This window comes from Chiloscyllium punctatum, chromosome 2, assembly GCF_047496795.1.
Source record: "Chiloscyllium punctatum isolate Juve2018m chromosome 2, sChiPun1.3, whole genome shotgun sequence".
In the NCBI taxonomy this organism is placed as follows: Eukaryota; Metazoa; Chordata; class Chondrichthyes; order Orectolobiformes; family Hemiscylliidae; genus Chiloscyllium; species Chiloscyllium punctatum.
Genome location: NC_092740.1, coordinates 144,718,769 through 144,739,033, shown reverse-complemented (window position 1 = coordinate 144,739,033; position 20,265 = coordinate 144,718,769). Strand labels below are relative to the sequence as shown.

The 20,265-nt window shown below is 42.4% G+C and overlaps 1 protein-coding gene across 1 annotated transcript in view; it reads left to right on the top strand.

Annotated features, from left to right (window-relative positions):
- LOC140492504 (FERM and PDZ domain-containing protein 1-like) overlaps positions 1-20,265 on the top strand; it is a 48,713-nt gene that overhangs the window by 8,117 nt on the left and 20,331 nt on the right. Inside the window, exons 3-8 of the mRNA XM_072591415.1 lie at positions 1,946-2,169; positions 5,268-5,363; positions 11,432-11,557; positions 13,278-13,397; positions 15,492-15,628; positions 17,993-18,119. Of these exons, the coding sequence (XP_072447516.1) occupies positions 1,946-2,169; positions 5,268-5,363; positions 11,432-11,557; positions 13,278-13,397; positions 15,492-15,628; positions 17,993-18,119 (830 nt within the window). The remainder of the gene's footprint in view (positions 1-1,945; positions 2,170-5,267; positions 5,364-11,431; positions 11,558-13,277; positions 13,398-15,491; positions 15,629-17,992; positions 18,120-20,265) is intronic.

The window sequence follows — 20,265 nt, the reverse complement described above, 5'->3', positions numbered from 1 at the left end:
CTGCAAAATACCTCAGTAAGTACAACCTTTCGACTTTAAAAAGCAGAGCTTTCCAATGCTACTCATGGTCATCGGTTCGATTCCAGCCTCGGGCGACTGTCTGTGTGAAGTTTCCATATTAAATTACTAAATTGCCCATAGTGTTCAGGGATGTGTGGGTTAAGTGCATTAGTCAGGGGAAATGTAGAGTTATATGGTAGGGGAATGGATCTGGGTGGGATACTCTTCGGAGGGTCGGTGTGGACCTGTTGGGCCAAATGGCCTGTGTCTACACTGTCGGGATTCTATGGGTTTCTTCGCAACTCGTTGCAGTCCAGAAGAGATTCACTCGACGTGATTCAGATTCATTCCCAAATACTTTAGTCTGGCATTTGCAATGGCAGTTTGAATGACATGATATTCCTCTCAGCTCAGATATAACGGATCTATAGCTGGGATGGATGCTGACATCTACAGTGAGCACTTGATCTTGGACACGAGAACAGGAGCAGGCTATTTGGCCTGTTCCTTCAGTCAGTTGTACCTCATCTCTGTCTACTCACTGTCGCTGAGTATTCCAACAAAACTCTATCAAGCTTAGTCTTGAAAACTTCAATTGACCCTATTTCCTTAGCATTAAGAGAACTAGATGTCTTGAAGTAAGCTTGCAGAAAGCCACCTGACTCAGAACAGGATGGTGCTTTATGTTCAATTAACATTTGATGGGGCTTGATGAGACTGTGCACGGGTCCAAGTTTGACACAAATTCAACCAGCTCACGTCAGAAGGGTTTGATTCATGCTTCAGTGGCCATTTGTCTTGTGTGATGTGTTATCAAGCTACATAATCAAAGAAGCTTTATGCAGGATACAAACGAAGATTTGATCATTAATCTCAGCATATCCTAAAGTGGAGCAACACCCATCAACTAGACCTCCAGTTCTCTCTATCTAGCTAGAAGTCCATGATATTACGGGGATATTGGATGAGCTCCAGTGCAAGACTGAGGCAAGCACTACACTTTTAGAGTTGAATTATTAAACCGAGATGCCATGTCCGCTTTCAGATGGATACAAAAGGTCACATGGCTCAATTTGAATGGTTTATTGCAAGGGGAATTAACTGCAAATGTAGGGAGGTTATACATTAATTTTACAGGGCATTGGGGAGAACACATCTGGAGTACTGTATAAAGTATTGGTCACTGTACTTATGGAAGGATGTTAACGCATCGGAAGCAGTTCAGAGAAGGAATACCTGGAATAAGTGGATTGCCTTAGATGGAGAGGCTAGGCCAGATGGGCTTGTATCCTGTGGAGTTTTGAAGAGTTATAAATGAGTTAACTAAAACATCTGAGATCTCAAGGGGTCTTGAACGAATGCTGAAAGAATTCAGGTTTCCTCTGTGGGAGAATCTGAGAACTGGAGATCATTATTTTAAAATGGGGGGGGCACCCATTTAAAACAAAGATGAGGAAACCCTTTTTCTCTCAAAGGGTTGTGGGCCTTTAGAATACCCTTCCTCACAAGGCAGTAGATGCAGAATATTTAAATATTTTTTAAGGCAGAGATAGACAGATTCTTGATGACTGAGGAGTTGAAAGATTATCAGGGAGATGCAGGAATCCAGCCTCGGGTGACCCCGTGGAGTTTGCACAATGTCCCAATGTCTGCGTGGGTTTCCTCCTGGGTGCTCCGGTTTTCTCCCACAGTCCAAAGATGTGTAGGTTAGGTGAATTGGTAGTGCTAAATTGCCCATTGTATTCAGGGGTGTGTAGGTTAGGTGCATTAGTCAGGGGTTGGGGAATGGGTCTGGGTGAGTTACTCTTTGGAAAGTTGGTGTGGACTTGTTGGGCTGAAGGGCCTGGATCCTACAATAAAATCGGAACAGCCATGATTTTATTGAAGAGTGAAGGAGGCTCATAGGCCTACTCTCTTAATCCTTGTTTGTATGTTCGTATTTTAGGTTACAATCAAACTTTTGGAACCCAAAACATCAGTGCAGGGCTTTCCCAATTGCCACACATTGTCAACACAAAACGCCAAAGCTGTTGTTTAAGTGTCATGGTTTCTGTTTGTATACAGGGGCCCAAGTCATCATTTATTACTGAAGAAAAGCGAGCCAGATTGAAAAGCAACCCAGTCAAAGTACGCTTTGCTGAGGAAGTGATTGTCAATGGCCACACACAGGTTTGTGCCTTCCGCAGGCATTTAGCCCACTGACTAGTTCAGCCAGATTATAATTAATCTGATTTGCTCCCAGTATGTTCTGGACTGGGTAACTTGTATTTTTCTATAAAACACTAGGTGCCTTTTGGCTTTATGCTTCCTGAGGGCCTGAATAATGTTGATTGTGGTGAGCATGAGTGAAACCTGAGTCCCATACTAGCATTCTAGAATTAAACAAAGCTAATTACATAGGGAAATTGACAGATTTGGCCCTAGTGGACCAGGTGGAAAAACTAAAATGTAGGACTATTGATGAACATTAAAGGAGATATTTAATTCCTCCAACTAAAATATATTTAGAATGGAAGAAAAGAATATAAGAGGGATAAATGCTTCCATAGCTAACTAAGGAAGTTAAAGATAACATAATTGACGAGGTCAATTCCTGGAATGGCAGGATTGCCTTACACGGAAAGACTGAAGCGACTGGGCTTGTATACCCTTGAGTTTAGAAGACTGAGAGGGGATCTGATTGAAACGTATAGGCTTATGAAAGGACTGGACACTCTGGCAGGAGGGAACATATTTCCGTTGATGGGGGAGTGCCGAACCAGAGGACACAACTTAAAAATACGGGGTAGACCATTTAGGACAGAGATGAGGAGAAACTACTTCACCCAGAGAGTGGTGGCTGTGTGGAATGCTCTGCCCCAGAGGGCAGTGGAGGCCCAGTCTCTGGATTCTTTTAAGAAAGAATTGGATAGAGCTCTTAAAGATAGTGGAGTCAAGGGGTATGGAGATAAGGCTGGAACAGGATACTGATTAGGAATGATCAGCCATGATCATATTGAATGGCGGTGCAGGCTCGAAGGGCAGAATGGCCTACTCCTGCATCTATTGTCTATTGTCTATTGTCTATAAGGGCAAAAACTAAGGCATGCCATATTGTAAAGGGCAGTGGCAGGCTGGAGGATTGGGAAACTTTTAAAGACCAGCAAAGCGTGACTCAAAAGTAATAAAAAGAACGAAGGTTAATTATGAAAGAAAACTAGTTCAAAATATAAAAACAGACAGCAAATAATTTTATCAGTATATAAAAAGGAGAGTAGCTAAAATGAATGTTGGCCCTTTCGAGGTTGAGGAGTTAATAGTGGGGAGCACAGAAATGGCAGAGACTCTAAATCGATTTTTTACCTCAGTTTTCACAGTGGAAGACACTGAAACCATCCCAATGGTAACAGGTAATGCAGAGATTATAGAAAAGGTAGAATTTGTAGCAATCACCATCAATAGGGAGAAAATTCTGAGCAAAGTATTGGGATTAAAGGCAGACAAGTCCCCAGGATCTGATGACCTATTCCGTATAGTCTTAAAGGAAGTGACAGCATGGATAGTGGATACATTAATTATAGTATTCCAAAATGTCCCGAATTCTGGAAAGGTTCTAGTGGATGGAAAATTGCTAATGTAAGACAATAGTTCAAAATGGGAGGGAAATAGAAAGTAGGAAACCACAGAATGGTTAGTTTAATGTCTGTCATTGGGAAATTGTTTAAATTCATTATTAAGTAGTATTACATTTGTAAAGTAAAACACAACTCACCACAGTTAGTGTGGTTTGATGAAGAATAATTCATTTTCTTTATGAAGAGTAATTCATTTAATTTGCTAGAGCTCTTTGAAGATGTAACAAGTGAAGTGGGTAATGGGGGTCCTGCAGATATAGTATATCTGGACTTCTGGAAAGCATTTGATAAGGTGCCACACATAACTGGTCTGTGGTTTCCTACTTCTGCCTCCCTACAGGTAATGTGGAACTGGGAGGAACCTGTGTGTCTTCCCCATCAGGTTATTAAAAACAGTTTGTGCTCCAGACGTGTGTGGACATTTGATCCCCTGATACTTCATACCATGGTGCCAACTCTCAGTTATGCCACTACTTTTTTGGATGCCCAGATCAAAAGTTAGTGCCCTCCAACTAGCCACATTTTGAGGCCTTCTTTCACTAATCTGAAGTAACTGTATGTCCTTCATTAGATCTACCAACTCTACTTAGGGCAACACTTAGGGTGGCTCAATGGTTAGCACTGCTGCCTCACAGCACCAGAGTCCCAGGTTTGATTCCAGCCTTGGTCGATTGTCTGTGTGGAGCTTGCATGTTCTCCCAGTGGGGTTCCTCCGGGTGCTCCGGTTTCCTCCCACAGTCACGAAGATGTGCAAGTCAGGTGTATTGGCCATGCTAAATTGCCCATAGTGTTAGGTGCATTAGTCAGAGAGGGATGGGTCTGGGTGGGTTACTCTTCGGAGGGTCGTTGTGGACTGGTTGGGCCGAAGAGTCTGTTTCCACATTGTAGGGAATCTAATCTAAACCTACAACAAGGCCCTTAGTAAGGCTGGAAATCGGGAACTTTAGGCACAAGATGCACACTACCTCAACCCCACTCTGGATTCCTGATCTTCAGTGTGGTCCCTCCAAACCAGTTGCTTTGTTTGGCCTGGTCTCCGGACAAAACCATAGAAAACTCCTGTGGCTGTGATGGTTTTTTTTATTGTTTAATCCCAAAGGATTGGCTGAGCTTTTCTATGGATGTGTGTATGTGAGTGAACTTTGGAACAAAATGACAGCAAGAACTTCATGAATACCTGGAGAGATTGGATCTGAAACTCCAGGAGGGATATTGGAGGCAAACTGTACATATCACTAGGCACAAACACAAAAACAGGTACACACACACACACACACACACACACACGCACAGACATATGCACATACGCAGACACAGATACAGACACACACACAAGCACAGATACCAACACCCACACCGGCACACATATGCAGACACACACAAACACAGACACATACAAACACACAGGCAAACACACACAAATGCATACACACACACAGACAAAGATACACAGAAACATAAATGTGCACGCACACACACATGCAGATGCACAAATACATCCACACCTATATATTTTATATATGCGTACACACACTCTCTCTGCTGTCCCTCATTTTAGTATTTGTAACAACGATAATGAGGAGTCTATTATGTTATTTTGCTTATCTGTTTTCATAAATAATCCTAGAATTTTGTGTTTTATCATTCCCGCAGGGTAACTCACTACTTTTCATGCCCAGTGTTCTCAAGGTGTATTTGGAAAATGGACAGACCAAAGCCTTTCGATATGAGAAAAATACAACAGTGAAGGTAATGATGGCTATAAGTGTTCTTTGTTCCTTGCTGTGATATTTTCCCATTTGTTGATTTTGCTCAGCTTTGAATGTACTATTAATTTTAACCATCGACTGGGGGTGGGGTAGGAGGGAGGGAGGAGGTGTTGGGGATGGGCTTGGTGGGGAGGGCAGTAAATGAGTGAAAAATTTTAATTCAGTTGTCGATGGATTAAAGTAGCATTAGTGACAAAGATGCAGGAGAGAGATGATGGTGCTTTTTTTCTTTATTTCTCTATTTTAATACCTAAAGTTTGTAATAGGTAGAACTTTTATTTTATAGAATCCCTGCAGTGTGGAAACAGGCCCTTTGGCCCAACAAGTCCACACTGACCCTCCGAAGAGTATCCCATCCAGACCCATTCCCCTACCCTTTTACTTTACATTTCCCCTGACTAATACACCTAACCTACACATCGCTGAACACTGTGGGCAATTTAGCACGGACAATTCACCTAACCTGCACATCTCTGGATTGTGGGAGGAAACCAGAGCACCCGAAGGAAACCCACGTCAACACAGGGAGAAGGTGCAAACTCCACACAGACAGTTGCCTGAGGCTGGAATCGAACCCAGTCCCTGGCGCTGTGAGGCAGCAGTGCTAACCACTGAGTCACCGTGCTGCCCCTAACTTTGTACCTAACGTGGTGCCGTGTGTGGTGGCATTGTAACTTGTCACCATACTCCTATACTTTTATACTTGAGTACACGTGACAATAAAACCTAAAATCTAATTCTGATTTAAAAACCAATTCTAGACCATTCGTTCCTGTCTACAAATGTTACTTTTCATTGTCACAATTTTTGTTTATGCTTTGTTAACACTGAATGTTGTAAATCAACATTTCCATTCAAGTGCCATAATGTTTTTACAAGCTGTGGCCACTAAGTGATCCCAGGGATATATTTCACTCAATATGATGTGTAGTAAAGACTCAGGTTTGTTATCTAACCATGGAAGTTGCTATGGGCAATCTAGCATTCATTAATATAAATAATAGCGAGATTGATTTGGATTTATCATTCAGATAAAGCACCTTACCTTTAAACAGAGGTCTCCTCTGGGAGCACTAGTGAGACATAAACATCCAATAAATGACTGGTTCCAAATTCAAGGAACAGGCTGTTTGACTGAAATGAGTTAGCTTGTTCTTTTGTCTTGTTATAGAGTCATACAGTCATGGGGTCATGCAGCACGGAAAGAGACCCTTCGGTCCAACTCAACCATGCTGACCTGATATCCCAATCTGATCTTGTCCCATTTGTCAACATTTGGCCCATACCCCTCTAATCTCTTCCTATTCATCTCCCCATTCACATGCCTTTTAAATGTTGCAATTGTACCAGCCTGCAACACGTCCTCTGGCAACTCATTCCATACATGCACCAGCCTCTGTGTGAAAAAGTTGCCTGTCAGGTCCCTGTCAAATCTTTTCCCTCTCACTTTAAACCTATGCCCTCTAATTTTGGATTCCCTTACCCCGGGAAAACGATCTTGACCAGTCATCCTATCCATGCCCCTCCTGATTTCAATAAACCTCTATAAGGTCACCCCTCAGCCTCCTACGCTCCAGGGAAAACAGCCCCAGCCTATTCAGCCTCTCCCTATAGCTCAAACCCTCCAACTCTGGCAACATCCTTTTTAATATTTTCTGAACCCTTTCAAGCTTAAGAATGTATTTCTTATAGCAAGGCGACCAGAATTGAACGTAGTATTCTTTAAGTGGCTTCACCAGTTTCCTGTACAGTTGCAACATGACCTCTCAATTCCTATATTCAATGCACTGACCAATGCACTGACAAACATGCCAAATGCCTTCTTCAGCACCTGCAACTCCAGTTTCAAGGAACTATGCACTTGCACTCCTAAGTATCTTTGTTCAGTAGCACTCCCCAGGACCTTACCATTAAGTGTATAAGTCCTGCCCTGATTTGCCCTATCAAAATGCAGCACCTCACATTTATCTAAATTAAACTCCATCTGCCATTCCTCGGCCCATTGACCCACCTGATCAAGATCCTATTGTACTCTGAGATAACCTTCTTCACTATTACTCCATCACCAATGTTTGTTTCATTAACATCCTGTTTTGCCCAGTGAAATCATCCACCTTGTCATTTAATCCCTCCTGCCTTCCATCACAGATCTTTCCTTTTTCTCTTTCACCACTCACTGCTCTCTATCTGCAATACTCATTTTGAACCTGTTACATCTCCAACTCTCTCTAATTCTGAAATATGCTCTTCATTAATGCTGAAACTTTAATTTTGTTTCTCTCTCCATAGATACAGTCTGACAGGTTTATTATTTCCAGCTTTTTCTATTTTTTTTATTTCAGAGTCTCAGTATTCTGATCTGCTCCTTATATTAAAATGATTTTTATTAACAACATCAATGACAACAATCTGCATTTATAGAGTGTATTTACTCAGGTGTTTCACAGGACATTTATGAAACCAAAATTGACACAAATCATATAAAGAGATACTAGGATAAATGATAAAACTCTTAGTGAAAGAGATGTGTCTTAAAGGAGGTGAAAGGGATGGAAAGGCAGGGAAATGCTGATCTTGGCTATCAGCGATGGAATGTTTAAAGTCAGGGAGTTGAATGAGGCCAGAATTTGAAGAATGTAGGTGTCTTGGAGGATGGTAGGAGTGGAGGACACACAGAAATAAAGATGGTCAAGAAAATGGAGGGTTTTGAAATGAAGGATAATGGTCAAGTCAGTGTACACCAAAGAGACAGGGTTCGGGTGAAGAGGAACTTGTAAGTTAAATGGAGGCAACAGATTTATGGATAAGTTATCATCTATGAAGGGTGGGAGAGGGGACACCGGGCAGGAATTTGGACCTCAATATAATTAAGTTGCAGTCGAGTGTTTCAGCAACAGATGAGTCGAGGATGGATTCAGGCAATAGTATTGAGGTGGGATATAGGCAGTCTTAGCGATGATGTGGATTTGTGGTAAGATCTCTGGTCAAATGTGGTACCCAGGTTGCAAAGTCTGGTTCAGCCTCAGCTAGTTGAGAGAGAGGTGGAATTGGTAACTAGAGAATGGCAGGACTTGAAAATAATAGCTTTAGTCTTTCTGGTATTCAGTTTGAAGAAATCTTCTCTCATCAGTACTGGATGTCAATCCAAAGTCTAACAGTCTGGAGACATTGAAGGTTGGAAGGGAATCATAGTTCAATAATTTCTTTGAGATTTTAATTTGGTTATGAACTGAAAGAGCAAGATTGATTATACCGTAGCCATCTGGTAATCTGTGAAATGAGCGAACTTTGAGGTACAATACTGATCATGTTTCAGAAGTAGCTTTTTGGCATTAAAGCACTTTGGAACATCTTTTGGTGATAAAAATGTGTTGTCCAAATGCTGTCCCTTTCTTTAATGCACATGAACAGTATACAAAAGCAACCGAATCTGCAGAATAGCAAACAAAACATAGAACAAAAATTATTGATGTAGGCTTGTCGGTCAACCCTTGATTTTTAATCTGACTTTCAATTCATATCCAAAGTCTTGTATTCACTGCAAAATGGATGAAAGCATTTATCCGCTAAAGGCCAAATTCTGCAGTGAGGATTGTCAAGGTTCATGTATGATAACTGAAATAAGTCAACTCCGAAAATGCTTTTCCATCTTTGCAAGTTAATGTATCCAGCAATTAAAAAAGTTTTCAAAAGCTTTTAGACGTTGACAGAACAGGACAGACAATAGATGTTGGAAAGGGAAACAAGAACGACTGCTCTGTCAATGGGCTCTGTCCTGCCAATGGCAGAGGTACTGGGAGATATGGTAACCCCCCCCCCCAACCCTTTAAGTCTGGTCACCAATTAGTTCTAGTCAAGAAGGTCCATGGGCAACCTATTCAATCTGCTAAGGTCTTAAGTAATCAATTATTGGCCACTGAAGAGCCTCAAATGACCACCTTCGACGTCTCTCTCTTTACATTCCTGCTGGTGGTTGGTTTCCCTGGAAAACCAGGGTGACCTCGCTGCCGGATTGGGAGGGGATCTCCAGTTACCCCAAATGGCATCTACCTCTGAACTCCCTGACCATCCCCCATCGCCTTCCCACCCTGTGACAAGAAGATAAAGAAGACTTGTGTTATTGCAGCTGGATCTCATGATGAGCAGGCCTTGCCTGACTTCAGGACTCAAAGGCTGCTAGCCTCTGATTGGCAGGCAGTTTCTGACAACCCAGGATACTAGCATTGAGCCCAATGAAGGGCCAGGAACCTCACCCAGGCTTACCAGTTAGCTCTGACTGTCTTCACAGCCAAGGGTAGGGGTACGTTACTCACCACCTAAAGCCAGTGTGAGAAAAAACAGGAACTTCATGCCCTCTGAGTCGATATATTAGGCACCAGGATTGTGGATGGTGCATAGGTTTGGACAATTTATAGAGCAAGAGATGTAGTGAGTGGATGGAGAAGGGGGTTTGGACAGCAGGTGGAGAAGAGGGTTGGTACAGTGGGTGGAGAAGGGGTTTGGGAGAATAGATGAGGAAGGGATTTGGGACATTGGAGAGAGATTGTGGTTGGGAGAGTGGGTGGAGAAGGGGGCTGGGAGAGTGGGTGAAGAAGGGGTTTGGGAGGTTGGGTGAAGAAGGGGGTTGGGAGAGTGGGTGGAGAAGGGGGCTGGGAGAGTGGGAGAAGAAGGCGGTTGGGAGGGTGGGTGAAGAAGGGGGTTGGGAGAGTGGGTGGAGAAGGGGGTTGGGATAGTGGATGGAGAAGAGGGCTGGGAGAGTGGGTGGAGAAGGTGGTTGGGAGGGTGGGTGAAGAAAGGGGTTGGGAGGGTGGGTGGAGAAGGGGGTTGGGAGAGTGGGTGGAGAAGGGGGTTGGGAGGGTGGGTGAAGAAGGGGATTGGGAGAGTAGATGGGGACAGGGGTTTGGGAGAGTGGATGGGAAAGGGGGTTGGAACAGTGGAGAAGGGCATTGGGAGAGTGGGTGGAGAAGGGGGTTGGGAGACTGGGTGGGGAAGGGGGTTGGGAGAGTGGGTGGGGAAGGGGGTTTGGGAGAGTGGGTGGAGAAGGGGTTTGGGAGAGTGGGTGGAGAAGGGGGTTGGGATAGTGGGTTGAGAAGGGGTTTTGGAGAGTGGGTGGAGAAGGGGGTTGGGAGAGTGGGTGGAGAAGGGGGTTTGGGAGAGTGGATGGGGAAGGGGGTTTGGGAGAGTGGGTGGAGAAGGGGTTCGAAGAATGGGTGGAGAATGGGGCTGGGAGAGTGGATGGAGGATGGGGTTGGGAGAGTGGATGGAGGATGGGGTTGGGAGAGTGGATGGAGGATGGGGTTGGGACACTGGATCGAGCAGGGGGTTCCCACAGCAATGGAGGAGCGGATATAGACTGTGGATGGAACAGGGACTGCAGACTTGGGCAGTGAGTAAGGCAGGATGTTAGGGATGATTTAACACTATTTCCTTCTTATTTCTGCAATGCTTATAATCATGTTGCCTTAGGAGTCTTCTTAGACCATAAGAGCATAAGGAACAAGTGGAGAAGTCGGCCATTTAGCTCCCTCACTCCTACCCTGCCATTATGCAAGATCATGGCTGATCTGCTCCAGCCCTCAACTCCTGTTTCATGCTCACTTCTTAATATTTTAAATATCTACCTAGTGCTTCTTTAAATACTTTCAGGGATCTCAACTCCACAACTCTTTGTGATTGAGAATTCAGCTATTCACCTTTCTCCGGGAAAAGAAATTCCTTTCCATGTCATTCTGTAACTATGTCCCCGAGTTTGAGATTCCCCCACAAGTGGAAACATCTTCTCAACATCCAGCCTTTCACGTCCCCTGAGAATCCTATATGTTTCAGTCAGGTCACCCCTCATTCTTCTACACTCGAGTGAATAATGGCCGAACCTGTTTAGCCGTTCCTGAGAACTCAACCCCTTTGTCCCAGGAATCAGCCAATAGAAGAAGAGTATTGTGTGAGTGAAAGTTGGGGATAGGTAATAAGACCGTATATCTTCAACAGGAAATTCAGAAAGGCAATAAGAAATTAATTTTATTGTCCCTTTCTTCTGCAATTTGACAGGATATCATCCTCACCCTGAAGTCAAAGTTATCCATCCGTTGTATTGAACATTTTGCCCTGGTTTTGAAGGAACGATACAGTATCACCAAGGTCTATCTCTTACATGATGATGAAATCATTGAGCAGGTATGTTGGGGTTTCTGTGGACTGTGTACATGAGGGAGTGATATCCCTGAGAGTTTGCGAGCTTTAAAGTAGACAACTAAAGTTACCCACATGTACGTCTACAGAATGAAACCCTTAACCATCCTCTGTATCAGTTCTGAGGAAGGGTCACTGGACCCACTGGGTCACATTAACTCTGATTTCTCTTCACAAATGCTGCCAGACCTGCTGAGCTCTTCCAGCAACTTCTGTTTTGCCTCTATATCTGTTGGCTTTGTTACCTAACATTGGACTGCTGTCCAAGTCTGGCATTTTAAATAGTTCCATCTGCTGCAGCCTAAAGAAAAGTTCTATTTTTGGAGACTTTGTAAATGGAATTTGAACAAAGCAACATCTCTTGGTTTTATCAAATTCTGGTTCAGAAATGCTGATCAATATTAGACAACATAGGAGTGAAGAAGATGTCTCTCTGCATTACCTGTGGTATTTCCTGGTAATCACTTTTCTGGGAAGGCAAATTGTACGTTCACTTTGGATAAAAAATTGGATTGGATGTAGGAGTCAAACAGTCTTCGCACAACAATTCCAAGATATTGGTGAGGTCACACCTAAACGACTGTGTACTGTTTGGGTCCATCTACCGAAGGAAGGATGTGACAGTAGAAGAGGGGCTCAGACTGATTCCTAGAATGAGGTGATTGTCTTATGTTGGAAAGTTGAGTAAATGAATTCAGTGTTTCTTGAAGTTCAGAAGAATGCGAGGAGATAGAATGGAAATCTATGGGACTGTTCTTAATGTCCCATGTAACATAAAATATGACAGGTGGCTAATTTACTGCCTTCCTGTCCACTCCAACCTGCTCCTGATAAAATGAAGGTACATGAGTGAGTGCCAATATCAGCAACTAGACTGTATTTTTAAAAGAAATTAACAGGTATTTGGAATTGTTAACTTGATCTAAATGGCGAAGCCATGATATATTTGGCATGGATCAGCTCTTCCTTTAGGCAGACTGGTTAAAAGATAGGAGGAAAGAGAGTGGTGGTCCATCCTTCTTCGGGTGCCGTGTCCACATTGAGAGCCTTCCCCTTGGCTGTCACTCCCCCCCTTTGTAAGTTCCCACGTGGCTGGTGAATCTCGGACATAGGGTCACACCCTCAGAATAAGATGCTGCTCAAGTAGGACTGGGATAGAGAGTTGAGTCGTGAATCTTTGGAAAACTGTATTTGGAGAGCTGAGGATGGTCTGACATCGAGCCTGTTCAAGGTAGAGGGTGGCAGATTTTTGTGTTCTAAAAGAACAAAGGGATATGGAGATAATACAGGAGGGTGAAGTTAAGTTACATGTTAATTATAATTTTGTTGAATGGTGGAGCAGGCTAGAAAGACCAAATGGCCTTCCCCAGTTCCTAATGCTTATGTTTCGTATGTTCAACTGCAAAATGTATGTGAAAATTGATTCAGCATAGAAATAACAAGTTTTATTGAGACTGCTAAAAATAGCATTGCATTGCAAGTAATTAAAGAACTTGGGGACTGGGCCTCCATTTAACAAAAAGAAATCTAGGCTGATATCAACAAATGTATCCAGAGAAGCTTCCCTCCTCTGTTTCACAACACCACCCAGTGCAAAATGCTTCTTCTTAAAATATAAGCTTAAAGAAATTTTTTTGTTGATTATTTCCACAGTGTGACAATAAGAAGTTAATTCCTGATATAAATGTTTTCTACCTTGTCACAGGTGGTCCAGAAGCGAGAGCCCCGTGATTATAGGTGTCTCTTCAGGGTTTGTTTCCTGCCAAGAGATCCACTTGTACTTTTACAAGATGATCCAGTTACTTTTGAATACCTCTACTCACAGGTATCTATTTGACATGAAGGTTCATGGTAAGCCCCTTATAAGGATCATGGTAAGCCCCTTATAACAATCATGACTGACCACACCAAATAAGGTTCTGTTTCCCAAGATTGATAAAGCCGGAGGACGTATTTGCACTTAAAGTGGAATATATTCAAAACTAATACTCTGAAGTACATTAGGGGAGATTATGGCCTCGTGCTCATATCACTGGACTATTAATCCAGAGACCCAGCTAATGTTTTAGGAGCCTGGGAACAAATCCTGCCACTGCAGATTGTGGAATTTGAATTATCTGGAATTAAGGGTCAAATGTTGATTGTTGGGAAAAACTCATCCTATTCACTAAAATCCTTCAGGGAAGGAAACTCTGTACATGTGACCCAGACCCACAGCAATGTGGTTCACTCTGAAACCACCTTCTGGATAATTAAGGGATGTGCATTAGAGGCTGGCTTGGCCAGCGACATCCTCATTCCCTAAATGAATTTTAAAAGTATTTCAATGAGGACGTTGTGGAACATACCTCTAAGGGAGTGGAGTAAATCAGCTTGGGCGATTCACATAAAAATTAAATAGATTACTTTCAGACAATAGCAACTTTGGATATGTCATATAAACATGACATTTGGTAAGTGTGACCGGTCTAGGAGAAATGGGTGACTTTGGATCTGCCAAAATCCCCACCTCCAGTGGTTTTGCACACGTGTTGTCTGCATCTGTTGTATATTAATAGTTAGGGATGAATTACCATGATTAGATAATAGTAACATTATCACTGTACAATTAGTATAGCAAGATTGCAGATGGTGAACTAGATGGACTTCATTTTCGTACATCCAACAATTTTGGTATTTGTGAGATGTTCTGTATTCATGGTTAAAATTATAGTTGACATATGGGGATTGGTAATTTGAGTTTTGTAGCAGCTAGAGAAAGTGAGGTGGTTCTCTGTAGAGCAGAGAAACTTAAGGGGAGATTTAATACGGGTGTCTATAAATACAAGTGGCTTTGACTGAGTAAATGAAAAGAAACTTTTCACCATTTTCACTTTGGTTACTAACCAGAAGGCACTGGTTTAAGGTAAAAGAACAGTGAGCAGATGAACAATGCTCCCTCTCAGAGGTCCTGTAGATTTCAATGACTTCCGGTTCTGGAAGATACTGCAGGAATCTCAGGATTCCATGCAGCAGAAAAATAATTTAAGAGAAAGGAGGTTAAAGGTTTATATTCAGTGTGTTATAATCTGAAATTCACTGCCTGAAAAAGAATGGTGGATGTACTTTGGCAGTAAGATTTGTTTAGTGTTTGTAGATAATTTCTGTTCAACCTGTTTTTTAAATTAATTCATGGGATCAGGGCATCACTGACTAGGCTAACATTTGTTACCCATTCTGAATTGTCCAGATGGCAGTTAAAAGTCAAACCACATTGCTGTGGGTCTGGAGTCACAAGTAGGCCAGACGGTAAGGATGGCAGACTCCTTCCCTAAGGGATGTTCGTGACCTAGGTGGGTTTTTCGCCAACAATGGTTCACGGTTATCATTAGACTTTTAATTCCAGATTTTTATTGAATTCCAGTTTCCAGCATCTACCATGGTGGGATTCAAACCCAGGTCCCCAGAACATTATCTGGGTTAACAGTCTAGTTGTACCACTAGATGATCACCTCCCTTCAGAGCTCAGAGGTGTTTTTACACGTTTCTGGAGCAGATGGGACTTGTAGCCAAAACTCCTAGCTCAAAGGTAGGGACACTGCCACTGTACCACAGAGCCTTTGATTAGTTTTGGATATGTAGTTGTAAAGAAAATATGTAGAGCTACAAGGAAAGAACTAGGGTGTTGGTTTAACTGGACAGATCATTCAAAGAACCAGCAGCAACACAATGCACTTGCGAAGCCAAGACAGACAAAGCTATGGACCAAGTGCTGGAAAAGGGGTTTTTGACCAACACATACTTGATGGACCAAGGGGCATTTTTCTGTTGCATAGTTTTATTCTATTCTGTAATTTTGTGAAAGCATTTGTAAGTGGTGGCAATTTGTGTGGATATTTTCTAGATGGCTGTGTGTTGCCTTTAGTAATCTCTTTTACAGAGTTGCAATGATGTGCTGCAGGAGAAGTTTGCGATGGAGATGAAATGCAACACTGCTATCCGTCTCGCAGCACTGCAAATTCAGGAATGCATCCTCAGCTCCAAGCATTCTCAGAAAGTCTCCATGAAGTACATTGAGTGAGTCAATACATTCAGCAGATTGAACTGGGCAGTGCTTCAGCTGCACCTCACACCACACTATGTTCACACGGCACTTTCTGGACTTCTTGATAGAAAGACCCCTGTTTCATAATCCATCTCATCAGTCAGACACTTTCTTAGTGGGCTGCTTAATTGGCAAATCTTCCCATTAGTGTGATCCTTCATTAGCTAGTCTTCCTTTTATTGAAACTCCTTATTAAGGAGATTCTTTATTCGTCAGTTACCTTGTTCATAAGATTCCCAGCTAGTGAGGTGTTTGTTTGGAGGAACTTGCTGTTGGTGAGGCACTGTTTGCATGAGTTTAGCAACTCGACCCTTCATTAAGGACACTCCTCATTGACAGCACTCAGTGTTTGTGAAACTCCAGGCGAGAGGAACTTCTCAGTTATGAGTTACTTCACTAACATGTCATAGAATTACTCTTTAAGTGTAATTAATCCTAGATTCTTATTTTTAGTCCTCTACTTGAAGACTAACTCCCTGGCACTTCGTAATTCTTTAAATTTCATCCAGACCCGAATTTAAATTAGGATAGGAATGGAAGTCAACTTAGCATCAATCTCTACTGACACAAAAACAGGCCCAGACACCTTTCACTCCCAGGCCCTGTCAGTGTGACCTCAATAGCTGTAACAGCAGTCCACTGATAGAGTCGTCGAGTCATAGAGATGTACAGCATACAAACGGACCTTTGGTCCAACCCGTCCATGCCGACCAGATGTCCTAACTTAATCTAGTCCCATTTGCCAGCACTTGGCCCATTTCACTCTAAACCCTTCTTTTTGATATACCCTTCCAGATGCCTTTTAAATGTTGTAATTGTACCAGCTTCCTGCACTTCCTCTGGCAGCTCATTCCCTACACGCACCACCCTTTGTGTGAAAAAGTTTCCCCTCAGGTCCCTTTCAAATGTTTCTCCTCTCACCCTTTGGTTCTGGACTCCCGCACCCAGAGAAATCACTTCGTCTATTGACCCAATCCATGCCCCTCATGATTTTATAAACCTCTATAAGGTCACCCCTCAGCCTCTGACACTTCAGGGAAATCAGCCCCAGCCTATTCAACCTCTCCCTTTAGCTCAAACCCTCCAAACCCAGGCAATATCCTTGCAAGTCTTTTCTGAAGTCTTTCAGGTTTCACAACTAGGAAGCAGAAGTGCAGTACTTGGTATATTCTTCCTGAGAAAACAAGAGTTTTTAAAAAAAAATCCAACATGCATTGGATATTTCTAGCCAATATTTATTGCTCATCAAAATCAGGTTTTCAGTTCTCATTGCTGTGTGTCAGCAATTGCTGTGTACAAATTAACTGCAATGTTTCTTTTATCATGACAGTGACCATATTTTAAATGTACTTTATTAGCAATAAAGCACTTTGGGATGTCCCAAGGTTCTGACTCATTTACAGGGATCCCTGATTTACAAACGTCCACCTTAAGAATGCTCATACGGATCATTCTGCTGTAGCGCGCATTTTGTTAATGTGAGTTCGCTATAACATAATTGACGAATTGGGGACACTGTTTCTATCGTGTAAACTTTTGAGTATAACACGACTATGGCCCCATTAGTTTAAATGGTGCTGCTATTACGTGATTTTCTTATAACACAGGTTTGCACAAGAACAGAACAATAGCATTATAGCAGAACTGACTGTACTTATGAATGTGTTCCATTGCATGTTCATAACTTTAACGACCAGATAGCCAAACATTTCCTGTACTTATGAATAGCTGCTTTCCATTGTCCTGCATTGTGTGCTGCCTTGTGTACAAACCAACTTGTGAACAAACTCCAGAATGGAACCCATTTGCAAACCAGACACTCCCTGTATTGGAAATCTCTACGGCAACTGTCGCAATGTAGTTGCAGCTTCAGATCACCAGATGGCTCTATGAGGTAGGGTTCTTTGTTCCAACTCCACCATCATTGTGCAGAAGATGCAACTATTACTTAATTGAACACGGGATTTTAAAACAAAATCACTCATAAATCATGGGTGATGCTGGCTGGCCCACCATTTCTTGCTCATCTCTTGTTGCCCTTGAGAAGGTGGTGGTGAGCTGCCATCTTGAACTGCTGCAGTCCACGTACTGTGGATTGACCCACAATGCCCTTAGGGTTGGAATTGCAGGATTTTGACCCAGTGACAGTTAAGAAATGGCAATAGATTTCCAAGTCAGAATGGTAAGTGGTTTGGAGGAATAGTTTCCAATGTCATAAATATCATAGCTGTTCTGGGAGCCAGTACAGACACAATGGGTGAAATAGCCTTTTTCTGTACTGTAAAATTCTATGATTTGGAGTTAAATAGTTTTAAATGCAATCTTATTATTTTCAGGAAGGATTGGGGAATTGAGAATTTTGTCTCACCAACGCTGCTTCATAACATGAGAGAGAAAGATATCAGAAAGGCTATTAACTATCACCTTAAGAACAATCATAGCTTGATTGCACCAGGACAAAAGGTAATTCTGTATAACCGGCTATCCAGAGGTGAAAGTGAGTTTTTAAAAAAAGATTAATCTTTACTGCTTTCCACCCAATCACAGATGCTCTTTCTGCACATACCCTTGAGTTTTTTTTATGCCTTGTTTAAATACTGTTACATCTCAAAGTGCTCTCAGTGCTGACAAAGCATTCCCCATGTTAACTGTTTTCCTCCCTCCAAGCATGCTACCTGACTTGCTGAATATTTCCAACTTTCTCAGGTATCTGTTTCAGATTTACAGCTTTCTTGGTGGTTTTGCTGTTTTATAAAATTGTGCTGTTTCATAAGCCATGACTCGATGTGTAGCGCACCTGCCATTTGGTCAAAAACATTGTGGATCAGGTCCAATTCTGGAGACTTGAGAACAAGTAACTTGGTTGATGTTGCAGTGCAGTAATGAGGGCATGCTGAAATGCTTAAGGTGCCATCTGTTGAATGAGTCATTAAACCAAGGTCCCTTCCTGCTCTCCGGAGATTTCATAGAATGGAGTCCCTCCAGTGTGGAAACAGGCCATTTGGCCCAACAAGTCTACACTGTCCCTCTGATCTGTATCCCACCCTGACCCATTCCCCTATCCACGACTCTATATGTACCCCTGATTAATGCACCTAACCTACACATCCCTGAACAATATAGGCAATTTAGCATGGCCAATTTACCTAACCTGCACATCTTTGGATTTTGGGAGGAAACTGGAGGAAACTTGCGCAGACACGGAGAGAACATGCAAACGCCAGACAGACAGTCTCCCGAGGCTGGAACTGATTCCGGGTCCCTGGCACTGTGAGGCAGCAGTGCTAACCACTGATCCAATAGCACAAGAGTATTTCAAAGACTTGGTCCGTTCTTCTTGTGTCCAAGAGAATCGATAGCTCTCAATGAGGAAAACAAGCAAAATAATTATCGTTCATTTGCACATTACGATTATGGAATCTGTTTACTGCACTGTGTACAATACTGATCACCATATGTATGGAAGGATATTAATGCATTGTGATTAGTGTAGGGCTTTACTAAACTGGACCTATATAGGAGTTTAGATGAGTCAGAGGTGACTTCATTGAAACATGTAGGAACATGTGAAGAGGTTATTATCCCAAGTGCAAAAGTTTCTAGTTTTATACTGAAGAGAAAATATTTCCCTTTACACTTTAATACTGTTGCTAAAGCAGGCCGGTGTAAGGTGTGAATGTTCTTTGCCTTCTAAGAATCAGTGAAATGTTTATTTGTTACTTCTTAAAGCCCCTTAAATATGTGTCTGAGTTGCATTTCAGATCACATCTGTATTCGTGAATTATTAAAGGAGGAGAAAATAAACTTTTGCTGTTTTCTCTGTTTCCATCTCCTGATGGTGTTAGCTCATTCCGAGTTTTTGGTTTTGCTGCCATTATTCATTCCTTGGTGCTTTGTCCAAGTGGCCTTTCCTCATATGGGAACCTGGTCGTGAATGGTTGCTGTATTCAACTGTCGGGGGCATCACAATGAAGCCCTGTCATACCCAGAGGAAAAAAACCCGATAAAACTGGCAGATGACACATACTGGTCTGCCCCTCTTGTAATCGAGCTTCATCGAGGGCCGAAGGGCCTGTTCTGCGCTGTATTGAAATTAAGCTTCATTGTGTCCAAGGATCACATTTCTTTTTAAACTCTCTATTTTCTCCATTTGCCACCACCTTGAATCCAGCCTGAGTTTATGGCCATCATCAAGGGCAGAATCTGAACTGTTATCCCTTAACCCAAGGTCATTGAGGCCTGTTTAACGGAATGAAAGACATGTACTAAACAATATTCTTTTTCACAAAAGAAGTCACAAATACTTCAGACCAAGTGAACCTGTTTTGAAATGTTGTCATTATTATAGGACAGGAATCCTAGCAAACAATTTCCACAAAACAGGCTCCCACAAACAACAACACGATAACTAACTAAGGTATCTTAATAAAATGTTGGCTGAGTGGTAAATATTGGCCACTACTGTTCTTTAAATCGTACCATGGAATCTTGTTTAATTCTCTTTATGGAATATCTAATATCTCAATCATAGAAAAATACAGCGCAGTGCAGGCCCTTTGGCCCTCAATGTTGCGCCGATCCAAGCCCACCTAACCAACACTAGCCCACT